General features: G+C 47.4%; 3 protein-coding genes across 4 annotated transcripts in view; 2 read left to right on the top strand and 1 right to left on the bottom strand.

Moving 5' to 3' along the window:
* Positions 1–580, top strand: part of LOC133638227 (molybdopterin synthase catalytic subunit-like) — a 938-nt gene extending 358 nt beyond the window's left edge. Inside the window, exons 2-4 of one of the 2 annotated variants that reach the window (XM_062030610.1) lie at positions 1–123; positions 196–319; positions 453–580. The exon at positions 1–123 is cut by the window's left edge and continues 34 nt beyond it. In XM_062030610.1, coding sequence (XP_061886594.1) covers positions 1–123; positions 196–319; positions 453–542 — 337 coding nt within the window. In that variant the 3' untranslated portion in view covers positions 543–580. Of the gene's footprint in view, positions 124–195; positions 320–413 lie in introns of both variants that reach the window. The other variant, XM_062030609.1, reaches the window with a different exon arrangement.
* A 2,216-nt stretch (positions 581–2,796) lies between these two features.
* On the bottom strand, positions 2,797–8,407 carry LOC133638228 (BTB/POZ domain-containing protein KCTD2-like). Its single transcript, XM_062030611.1, has 6 exons — positions 7,918–8,407; positions 7,745–7,853; positions 7,522–7,613; positions 6,658–6,753; positions 3,938–4,063; positions 2,797–3,877 (listed from the first exon to the last, which is right to left on the bottom strand). Exons 1-6 carry the CDS (start codon positions 8,257–8,259, stop codon positions 3,848–3,850), a joined length of 795 nt encoding a protein of 264 aa, XP_061886595.1. The 5' UTR covers positions 8,260–8,407; the 3' UTR covers positions 2,797–3,847.
* Positions 8,408–9,858: 1,451 nt separating this feature from the next.
* LOC133638230 (gamma-tubulin complex component 2-like) overlaps positions 9,859–12,068 on the top strand; it is a 30,795-nt gene continuing 28,585 nt past the window's right edge. The window contains 4 exon segments of the mRNA XM_062030618.1: positions 9,859–10,455; positions 10,509–10,637; positions 10,696–10,860; positions 10,931–11,090. Of these exon segments, the coding sequence (XP_061886602.1) occupies positions 10,306–10,455; positions 10,509–10,637; positions 10,696–10,860; positions 10,931–11,090 (604 nt within the window). The 5' untranslated portion in view covers positions 9,859–10,305.

Consider the following 12,068-nt stretch of genomic DNA (forward strand, 5'->3'; position numbering starts at 1 on the left):
GGTGAGGGGTCTGCAGTACGAGGCGTACGAGGCCATGGTCCAATCAGAGCTCAGCAGGCTGTGTGGTGACATCAGAGCACGCTGGCCCCGCCTCACACACATCTGTGTGCACCACCGCCTGGGGTCACATGATCATGCTAACATGCTAGTCAGGTCACATGCTGCTGGGCCTCACCTGCTGTGCTCTCCCCTTAGGTGGGTGGAAGTGGGCGAGGCCAGCGTCGTCATGGCGATCTCGTCTCCTCACCGCCAAGAGGGTCAGCGGGCCATCCAGCACTTGATGGACGGGCTGAAGGCCAGCGTGCCCGTCTGGAAGAAGGTGAGCACTTCCTGCGCCGCTTCCTCGGCCCGCCCTGACACAATGTCCTCCACAGGAAGTGTACGAGTGCGCCCTGACACAATGTCCTCCACAGGAAGTGTACGAGTGCGCCCTGACACAATGTCCTCCACAGGAAGTGTACGAGTCCCACGACGCCGCCTGGAAGGAGAACGTCGAGTGCAAGTGGTCCCGTTGCCATGGAGACACCACACAACAACATTAGTCAATAAAGGTCACGTTTATCCTATGCAGCTGTGTGTGTGTGTGTGTGTGTGTGTGTGTGTGTGTGTGTGTGTGTGTGTGTGTGTGTGTGTGTGTGTGTGTGTGTGTGTGTGTGTGTGTGTGTGTGTGTGTGTGTGTGTGTGTGTGTGTGTGTGTGTGTGTGTGTGTGTGTGTGTGTGTGTGTGTGTGTGTGTGTGTGGTCAGGTGACCACTGCTGCTCACCAACATTAACATGCTAGCAGCGCTCATGCAGCCTCACACCATTATTTTCTGCACAAACCTGGCAGCACTCATGCAGCATGACACTGCAGAAATGCTGGTAGCACTCATGCAGCCCCACACCATTACACTGCACAATGCTGGCAGCACTCATGCAGCGTGACATTGCACAATGCTGGCAGCACTCATGCAGCCTCACGCCATTGTTTTCTGCATAATGCTGGCAGCACTCATACAGCCTCACGCCATTATTTTCTGCACAAAGCTGGCAGCACTCATGCAGCCCCACACCATTACACTGCACAATGCTGGCAGCACTCATGCAGCGTGACATTGCACAATGCTGGCAGCACTCATGCAGCCTCACGCCATTGTTTTCTGCATAATGCTGGCAGCACTCATGCAGCCTCACGCCATTATTTTCTGCACAATGCTGGCAGCACTCATGCAGCCTCACGCCATTATTTTCTGCACAATGCTGGCAGCACTCATGCAGTGTGACACTGCAGAAATGCTGGCAGCACTCATGCAGCCTCACACCATTATTTTCTGCACAATGCTGGCAGCACTCATGCAGCCTCACACCATTATTTTCTGCACAATGCTGGGAGCACTCATGCAGCCTCACACCATTATTTTCTGCACAATGCTGGCAGCACTCATGCAGCGTGACACTGCAGAAATGCTGGCAGCACTCATGCAGCCTCACGCCATTATTTTCTGCACAATGCTGGCAGCACTCATGCAGCCTCACACCATTATTTTCTGCACAATGCTGGCAGCACTCATGCAGCGTGACACTGCAGAAATGCTGGCAGCACTCATGCAGCCTCACGCCATTATTTTCTGCACAATGCTGGCAGCACTCATGCAGCCTCACACCATTATTTTCTGCACAATGCTGGCAGCACTCATGCAGCGTGACACTGCAGAAATGCTGGCAGCACTCATGCAGCCTCACGCCATTATTTTCTGCACAATGCTGGCAGCACTCATGCAGCCTCACACCATTATTTTCTGCAGAAATGCTGGCAGCACTCATGCAGCCCCACACCATGATGTTTCCCTAGAAGACATGTAAGACAATCATCAAATTATTCACAAATACATCTTTAATGCCATCACTTTTCAATCTTCAGAAGTTTGTCATTTGTAACGTCGAAAAACACACCTGTGTACATTGTCACCTGTGTACATTTTTAGTTCATTCTCACCTGTGTACATTTTTAACTGTGTTCATTGTCACCTGTGTACATTACCTGTGTTCATTGTCACCTGTGTACATTACCTGTGTTCATTGTCACCTGTGTACATTACCTGTGTTCATTGTCACCTGTGTTCATTGTCACCTGTGTACATGAACCGTGTTCATTGTCACCTGTGTACATGAACCGTTTTCATTGTCACCTGTGTACATGAACCGTGTTCATTGTCACCTGTGTACATGAACCGTGTTCATTGTCACCTGTGTACATGAACCGTGTTCATTGTCACCTGTGTACATGAACCGTGTTCATTGTCACCTGTGTACATGAACCGTGTTCATTGTCACCTGTGTACATGAACCGTGTTCATTGTCACCTGTGTACATGAACCGTGTTCATTGTCACGTGTGTACATGAACCGTGTTCATTGTCACCTGTGTACATGAACCGTGTTCATTGTCACCTGTGTACATGAACCGTGTTCATTGTCACCTGTGTACATGAACCGTGTTCATTGTCACCTGTGTACATGAACCGTGTTCATTGTCACCTGTGTACATGAACCGTGTTCATTGTCACCTGTGTACATGAACCGTGTTCATTGTCGCGTGTGTACATGAACCGTTTTCATTGTCGCGTGTGTACATTACCTGTTCATTTTTAACTGTGTTCACTGTCACCTGTGTACATTGTCACCTGTGTTCACTGTCACCTGTGTACATTGTCACCTGTGTATATTACCTGTTCATTTTTAACTGTGTTCACTGTCACCTGTGTACATTGTCACCTGTGTTCATTGTCACCTGTGTTCATTGTCACCTGTGTTCACTGTCACCTGTGTTCATTGTCACCTGTGTACATTGTCACCTGTGTACATTGTCACCTGTGTTCATTGTCACCTGTGTATATTACCTGTTCATTTTTAACTGTGTTCACTGTCACCTGTGTTCACTGTCACCTGTGTACATTGTCACCTGTGTACATTGTCACCTGTGTACATTGTCACCTGTGTTCACTGTCACCTGTGTTCATTGTCACCTGTGTTCACTGTCACCTGTGTTCACTGTCACCTGTGTACATTGTCACCTGTGTACATTGTCACCTGTGTATATTACCGGTTCATTTTTAACTGTGTTCACTGTCACCCGTGTTCATTGTCACCTGTGTATATTACCGGTTCATTTTTAACTGTGTTCATTGTCACCTGTGTAAAGAAGGAAGTGAGGTGCACAGGTGAGAGGGAGGTTTATGGTGTCACAGCAACAAAGTGCAATAAAAGAGGAGAGCAGGTGTCTCACAATACTGTCAACAACAACAACAACAACATGCACACACACACACACACACACACACACACACACACACACACACACTAGAGTCTTTGTGGGACATCTGATTGGAGGCTAACCACCTGTTGGCTCATTAGGCTCCGCCCCCATGGAGCACAACAGGTTCCAGGACATGAAGAAGGTTCCAGAACAGACACCCATTTACTTTGACTTTCATTCTGCTAGCAGGAGCGATGCTAACATCCTGCCTTCTAAGCCCCGCCCACCCCAGGTGCGTCAACATTTCAAGATGGCGGCCATTTTCACTGATGACATTTACTAAGTTTTAAGACGTGCCGTGATTGGCTGGAGAGGGCGGTGACATGTCCTGTGAGAGGCGGAGTCAGTCCAAAGTCTTCATGGATGCTTTGGCGAGGGGGAGGAGCCACAGGAGGGCATGCCAGGGGCCGCCATGGATATGTGCCTCAGACACGTCACTTCCTGTTGGCGGGAGACAGGAAGTGGGGGAGGGGCCGAAAGGCACACGGGAGGGCGTGATGATGACCACGATGGGGGCGGAGTCAAAAGTTTTGCTCGGTGGGCGGGACGTCCCCTCACATGCGAGAGCCTCGCTCCTGCAGGATCTGAGGGAGGAAGTGCGACAGGTGAGCAGGTGACAAGCCCCGCCCACAGACACGCCTCACCTTGGCCTTCTCGGTGGGCTCGATGACGACGCCATTGGTGGAGTTGTTGAGTTGACGAGAAACCACACACAGGAACTCTGCCTGGTCCTCATTACCATAATTGTAGGAGGAGCCAATGCTGATCAGCTGGAAATACACACTCTCATAGTACTACTACATATACTTCAGTAATACTAGTACTACATATACATCAGTAATACTACTACATATACATCAGTAATACTACTACTAGTACTACATATACATCAGTAATACTAGTACTACATATACATCAGTAATAGTACTACATATACATCAGTAATACTACTACTAGTACTACATATACATCAGTAATACTAGTACTACATATACATCAGTAATACTACTACTAGTACTACATATACATCAGTAATACTACTACTAGTACTACATATACATCAGTAATACTACTACATATACATCAGTAATACTACTACTAGTACTACATATACATCAGTAATACTAGTACTACATATACATCAGTAATACTACTACATATACATCAGTAATACTACTACTAGTACTACATATACATCAGTAATACTAGTACTACATATACATCAGTAATACTACTACATATACATCAGTAATACTACTACTAGTACTACATATACATCAGTAATACTAGTACTACATATACATCAGTAATACTAGTACTACATATACATCAGTAATACTACTACTAGTACTACATATACATCAGTAATACTACTACATATACATCAGTAATACTACTACTAGTACTACATATACATCAGTAATACTACTACATATACATCAGTAATACTACTACTAGTACTACATATACATCAGTAATACTAGTACTACATATACATCAGTAATACTACTACATATACATCAGTAATACTACTACTAGTACTACATATACATCAGTAATACTAGTACTACATATACATCAGTAATACTAGTACTACATATACATCAGTAATACTAGTACTACATATACATCAGTAATACTACTACTAGTACTACATATACATCAGTAATACTAGTACTACATATACATCAGTAATACTACTACTAGTAGTACTACATATACTACATGACGTACTCTTGGTGTCGACACCATCAATATCGACCCAACACAGAAGTATCAACCATAAAGCGATACTACTGTTGGTGTCGACACCACCAATATTAACTCAACACTCCAGCATCAACCATAGAGCGATACTACCCTTGGTGTCTAGTATCAACCATAGAGCGATACTACCCTTGGTGTCTAGTATCAACCATAGAGCGATACTACCCTTGGTGTCTAGTATCAACCATAGGGCAATACCACCCTTGGTGTCTAGTATCAACCATAGAGCGATACTACCCTTGGTGTCTAGTATCAACCATAGAGCGATACTACCCTTGGTGTCTAGTATCAACCATAGGGCAATACCACCCTTGGTGTCTAGTATCAACCATAGAGCGATACTACCCTTGGTGTCTAGTATCAACCATAGGGCAATACCACCCTTGGTGTCTAGTATCAACCATAGAGCGATACTACCCTTGGTGTCTAGTATCAACCATAGAGCGATACTACCCTTGGTGTCTAGTATCAACCATAGAGCGATACTACCCTTGGTGTCGACCTCACCAATATCCACCAATGAAAGATCCTCAATGCTGACCCAGCAAGACTTGATATCTCTTATGAATGTACTAATTGTTTATATCTCATTATTGATATCTCTTATGAATGTACTAATTGTTTATATCTCATTGTTGATATCTCTTATGAATGTACTAATTGTTTATATCTCATTGTTGATATCTCTTATGAATGTACTAATTGTTTATATCTCATTGTTGATATCTCTTATGAATGTACTAATTGTTTATATCTCATTGTTGATATCTCTTATGAATGTACTAATTGTTTATATGTCATTGTTGATATCTCTTATGAATGTACTAATTGTTTATATCTCATTGTTGATGTCTCTTACGAATGTACTAATTGTTTGTATCTCATTGTTGATATCTCTTATGAATGTACTAATTGTTTGTATCTCATTGTTGATATATTTTATGAATGTACTAATTGTTTATATCTCATTGCTGATATCTCTTATGAATGTACTAATTGTTTATATCTCATTGTTGATATCATGAATGTACTAATTGTGTATATCTCATTGTTGATATCTCTTATGAATGTACGAATTGTTTATCTCATTATTGATGTCTCTTATGAATGTACTAATTGTTTATATCTCATTGTTGATATCTCTTATGAATGTACTAATTGTTTATATCTCATTATTGATATCTATTATGAATGTACTAATTGTTTATATCTCATTGTTAATATCTCTTATGAATGTACTAATTGCTTATATCTCATTGTTGATATCTCTTATGAATGTACTAATTGTTTATATCTCATTGTTGATATCTCTTATGAATGTACTAATTGTTTATATCTCATGACTTTGCATTTTCAACTGTACCTCACACTTCTTTCACGCTAGCTATCTGTTAGCTTAGCTGTTAGCTACATGCATAGCTCCTGTAACATGTTTAGCCTCGTCCTCCAGTGATAAAGCTACATGATAATGATACTTAGGATCCTGTAATGGAGGTGATGAGTATCCACTTAGTAGAGCGGCTCCACACGGTGTATGGGACTATAAATGTGTACGGGGACTACAAATGAGACGTAGGAAAGAAAGAAGATGGCTGACCTGTTCAAAGTTCCATCCATCAGACATAGTAGAGACCATCTGTGTTAGCTCCTCCTCCTGACACTGCAGCACCCGATACACGTGCTTCACTGTGCCCTGTAACACACCTGCATTACACACACACACTGTGCCCTGTAACACACCTGTATTACACACACACTGTGCCCTGTAACACACCTGTATTACACACACACTGTGCCCTGTAACACACCTGTATTACACACACACTGTGCCCTGTAACACACCTGTATTACACACACACTGTGCCCTGTAACACACCTGTATTACACACACACTGTGCCCTGTAACACACTTGTATTACACACACACTGTGCCCTGTAACACACCTGTATTACACACACACTGTGCCCTGTAACACACCTGTATTACACACACACACTGTGCCCTGTAACACACCTGTATTACACACACACACACTGTGCCCTGTAACACACCTGTATTACACACACACACTGTGCCCTGTAACACACCTGTATTACACACACACTGTGCCCTGTAACACACCTGTATTACACACACACTGTGCCCTGTAACACACCTGTATTACACACACACTGTGCCCTGTAACACACCTGTATTACACACACACTGTGCCCTGTAACACACCTGTATTACACACACACACTGTGCCCTGTAACACACCTGTATTACACACACACTGTGCCCTGTAACACACCTGTATTACACACACACTGTGCCCTGTAACACACCTGTATTACACACACACACTGTGCCCTGTAACACACCTGTATTACACACACACACACTCACACACACACACACACGCACACACACACACACACACACACACACACACACACACACACACACACACTGTGGTACCTGTGAGGTGCGGTTCTCGTTGTCACGTATTCGCTCTTTGACCAGGCGGACTAGCGAGGCGATGTTGTAGAACTCAGCTTCTTCGAGAACACCTGAACACACACACACACACACACACACACACACACACACACACACACACACACACACACACACACACACACACACACACACACACACAGGTCACGCCCGCCCAGCTGCGACAGGTGACCCTTAGGCGTACCTTCCTCAGCCAGGTTCTTGTCCAGGATGAGTTTTCCGTGGCGCAGGTAGTTGAGGACGGGTCCAAAGTAGGTCGGGTCTCTGTCGATCAAATAAGCCCCGGTCTGGTCCTGCAAAGTCCAACAGAGCGTTGCCATGGCGACAGGAGCAGGAGGCCACAACACACACACTCACTTTGTCCGAGTCCAGGTCCGGGTCGTCCTGGCACAGACGGAACAGGAAGGACTTGGGCTCCCGGCACAGAGTCTGCTTGGTGGTGACGAAGTAAGTCCCGCCGACGTTCAGGCGGACCCAGCGGGACTTGGGACGCTCGGCCGCGTCGGTGTGGCCGCTCTTGGCGGGGAAGCCGAGGACCGAGCGGGGGTTGAGCAGGCGAACCTCGGCAGAAGCAGCGGGGCCGGGACCGGAGCCAAGGCCGGCCTCCACGCCCTGCAGCTCGGCCATGATCAGCTGCTGTGACGGCGGAGAAGCTGAGGCCTTAAACACACCGTGACCGCACACCGGGGAACATGACATCAATCACCGGGGAACATGACATCAATCACCGGGGAACATGACATCAATCACCGGGGAACATGACATCAAGCCTGCCTTTGGAGCGACGACATTTTCAAACGAGGGGAGCACTACTTCCGGGTTTTAACCTGATTACTGTTTACTTCCGCTGTGTGGATTTTCAAAACAAAAGCTCACAGCCGAGCTCGGTAATGGCGACATATTGATGTCAAACTGCTCTTTTTCTTCCACTAGTCGTCTCATATCGCTTCTTGACAATCTTAAACGGTGACATTAACAAAACAAATGAATGATTGTTTGTATATTATTATTATTTAGTTATTTATTATATTATTATGTCACTGTGGTTAGTGTGTCTGCCTCACAATACGAAGGTTCTGGGTTCGATCCCGGGCTCGGATTCTTTCTGTGTGGAGTTTGCATGTTCTCCCTGCGTGGGTTCTACTCCGCCTTCCTCCCACCTCCAAAGACATGCACCTGGGGATAGGCCCCTCCCACCTCCAAAGACATGCACCTGGGGATAGGCCCCTCCCACCTCCAAAGACATGCACCTGAGGATAGGTTGATTGGCAAGACTAAATTGGTCCTAGTGTGTGAATGTTGTCTATCTGTGTTGGCCCTGTGATGAGGTGGTGACTTGTCCAGGGTGTACCCCGCCTTCCGCCCAATGCAGCTGAGATAGGCTCCAGCACCCCCACGAAAAAAATGGAATGGATGGATTGTGAGGCAGTTTGGGGGGACGGCGTGAGCGGTTGGGAGAGTGGCCGTGCCAGCAATCTGAGGGTTCCTGGTTTGAACCCCAGCTTCTACCAACCTAGTCACATCCGTTGTGTCCTTGAGCAAGACACTTCACCCTTGCTCCTGATGGGTGGTGGTTAGGGCCTTGCATGGCCATCAGTGTGTGAATGTGTGTGTGGAAATAGTGTCAAAGCGCTTTGAGTACCTTAAAGGTAGAAAAGTAGAAGTCATTACACATCCAAGCCACTCCACTTTATTTATATAAAACAACAAGAATGTTTCCAAAGTGCTGCACAGCCATGTTAAAAAGAATATTCTTTTATTATTTTCCATCCATTTGTGATTCATAGACACTCCAATTATTCAAGTTTTTTTTTGGAAAATCGCAGCACATGCACAAAATATACTTTGTATATAAAAATGTATCAATGATTCATTAAGAGCCTATATTAAAAAGATATTATTATAAAAGACTTACGGTCCGCAGCTAAAATGAATAATAAATATAACAAATAATAATAATAATGTCTGCCTCGTGGCCTGAAATACAGACTACAAGAAATAATGAAACATTCCAATGAATTGGACATATTTAATAAATACATCTTCTTCCTCCTCGTGAGGATCGGACCTGTGACACTTTCACCAGATTATATTGAGTGTTTGATCCAGATGTTGGATCCAGATGTTCCCATAAAGACCGCATGAATCTATCTGTGCGTGACAAGTACAAGAGCGCTTCTAGGTGCAATGACCAGCATGCGCCGCTAGAGGGAAGCAGAAAGACTTTTCCACAGAGTGGCGTCCAGAGAGGGTCAAATGGGGTTTTTTATATTGCTGAACTTGTTGTCAATGATCGACGTGTTTGTAGTCCTTGAAATGTTGAATAATAATGACCCCAAGAAGGGACAAGTGGTAGAAAATGGAGCCAAAGGAGTTTCGTGTTCAGACTTGTAGTACAACGTTTCACCTGCGGCGGCAGTGTCGTCCACACACATTTAGGCGCAGAAGAAGAGTTGGGCGGCAGTGTGGTCCACACACATTCAGGCGTAGAAGAAGAGTTGGGCGGCAGTGTCGTCCACACACATTCAGGCGTAGAAGAAGAGTTGGAAAAAGGCGCCTTGAAAGTAGCACAATGGAGGTGAATAGAAGCTTCTCGAAGGTTGCTGACGTTTGAAAGAAAGAAGCTTCTCGAAGGTTGCTGACGTTGGAAAGAAAGAAGCTTCTCGAAGGTTGCTGACGTTGGAAAGAGAGACGCTTGTCTGCTGGTGCGTGTGTCGCTGAAGTGAGAGTTTGTCTGTGTTCGCCATGAGTGAGTTCCGCATCCATCACGACGTCAACGAGCTTCTGAAGCTGCTTCAGGTGCGACGCGGCGACGGCGCTGAAGGTTACATCGAGCGGCTGCAGAAGCACAGGACGCCTTACGTCACCACCACAGTCTCCGCCCACAGCGCCAAGGTGAGCACGTGACCGCAGGTGAAGCGTGACGTCACCGCGAGCTTTCTCCCCAGGTGAAACTGGCGGAGTTCTCCAAGACGCCAGAAGACTTCCTGAAGAAGTACGAGGAGCTGAAGTCCAAGAACGTGCGCTACCTGGACCCGCTGGTCTACCTGCTGTCCAGACTGTGTGAGGACCAGGAGGTGAGTAGGCCACGCCCCCACGTAGTGGCGCCCCACTAAGCGTCCTCTTGTGGCGCAGACCCTCCAGTGTTTGCAGCACTATGCCAGAGAGCGCGAGGAGGCCTGCGCCGTCGCCATGACGACCACCGCCGCCGCGCCCGCCGTCTCCAAGATGTCCATGCAGGAGCTGGACGAGCTGAGGAAGAAGCTGGGCAACGTGACGGCGGCGTCCAGCGCTCCCATGGTGAGAAGTGACATCTGACTCCGCCCCCTCCGCCCAGCCTCTTTCCTCCTGTCCTGTGATTGGTCCACAGTCGGCCGAGGTCGCCAGGAAGATGCTGCGGGAAAAACACAGCAAGAAGAATCCTGGTCAGCTCAGTCCCGTCTTCCCCGCCTGGCTCTACGACAGACACGCCCTTCTGGGCGACTTCATCGCCAGCCCCGCCCCCTCCACACTTACGCCCACCTCTCTGGGTGAGTGTGTGTGTGTGTGTGTGTGTGTGTGTGTGTGTGTGTCTTCCCCGCCTGGCTCTACGACAGACACGCCCTTCTGGGCGACTTCATCGCCAGCCCCGCCCCCTCCACACTTACGCCCACCTCTCTGGGTGAGTGTGTGTGTGTGTGTGTGTGTGTGTGTGTGTGTGTGTCTTCCCCGCCTGGCTCTACGACAGACACGCCCTTCTGGGCGACTTCATCGCCAGCCCCGCCCCCTCCACACTTACGCCCACCTCTCTGGGTGAGTGTGTGTGTGTGTGTGTGTGTGTGTGTGTGTGTCTTCCCCGCCTGGCTCTACGACAGACACGCCCTTCTGGGCGACTTCATCGCCAGCCCCGCCCCCTCCACACTTACGCCCACCTCTCTGGGTGAGTGTGTGTGTGTGTCTGTGTGTGTGTGTGTGTGTGTGTGTGTGTGTGTGTGTGTGTGTCTTCCCCGCCTGGCTCTACGACAGACACGCCCTTCTGGGCGACTTCATCGCCAGCCCCGCCCCCTCCACACTTACGCCCACCTCTCTGGGTGAGTGTGTGTGTGTGTGTGTGTGTGTGTGTGTGTGTGTCTGTGTGTGTGTGTGTCTTCCCCGCCTGGCTCTACGACAGACACGCCCTTCTGGGCGACTTCATCGCCAGCCCCGCCCCCTCCACACTTACGCCCACCTCTCTGGGTGAGTGTGTGTGTGTGTCTGTGTGTGTGTGTGTCTTCCCCGCCTGGCTCTACGACAGACACGCCCTTCTGGGCGACTTCATCGCCAGCCCCGCCCCTTCCACACATACGCCCGCCTCTCTGTGTGTGTGTGTGTGTGTGTGTGTGTGTGTGTGTGTGTGCGCATGTGTGTGTGTGTTTGCGTGCGTGCGTGTGTGTGTGCGTGTGTGTGTGAGTGCGTGTGTGTGTGTGTGTTCTTTTCTCCAACTAGTCAACAAGATGTTTAAAGGCCTCCTGAAAGCCACTACTAGCAAC

This window comes from Entelurus aequoreus, linkage group LG21 (genome assembly GCF_033978785.1).
Source record: "Entelurus aequoreus isolate RoL-2023_Sb linkage group LG21, RoL_Eaeq_v1.1, whole genome shotgun sequence".
NCBI lineage: Eukaryota > Metazoa > Chordata > Actinopteri > Syngnathiformes > Syngnathidae > Entelurus > Entelurus aequoreus.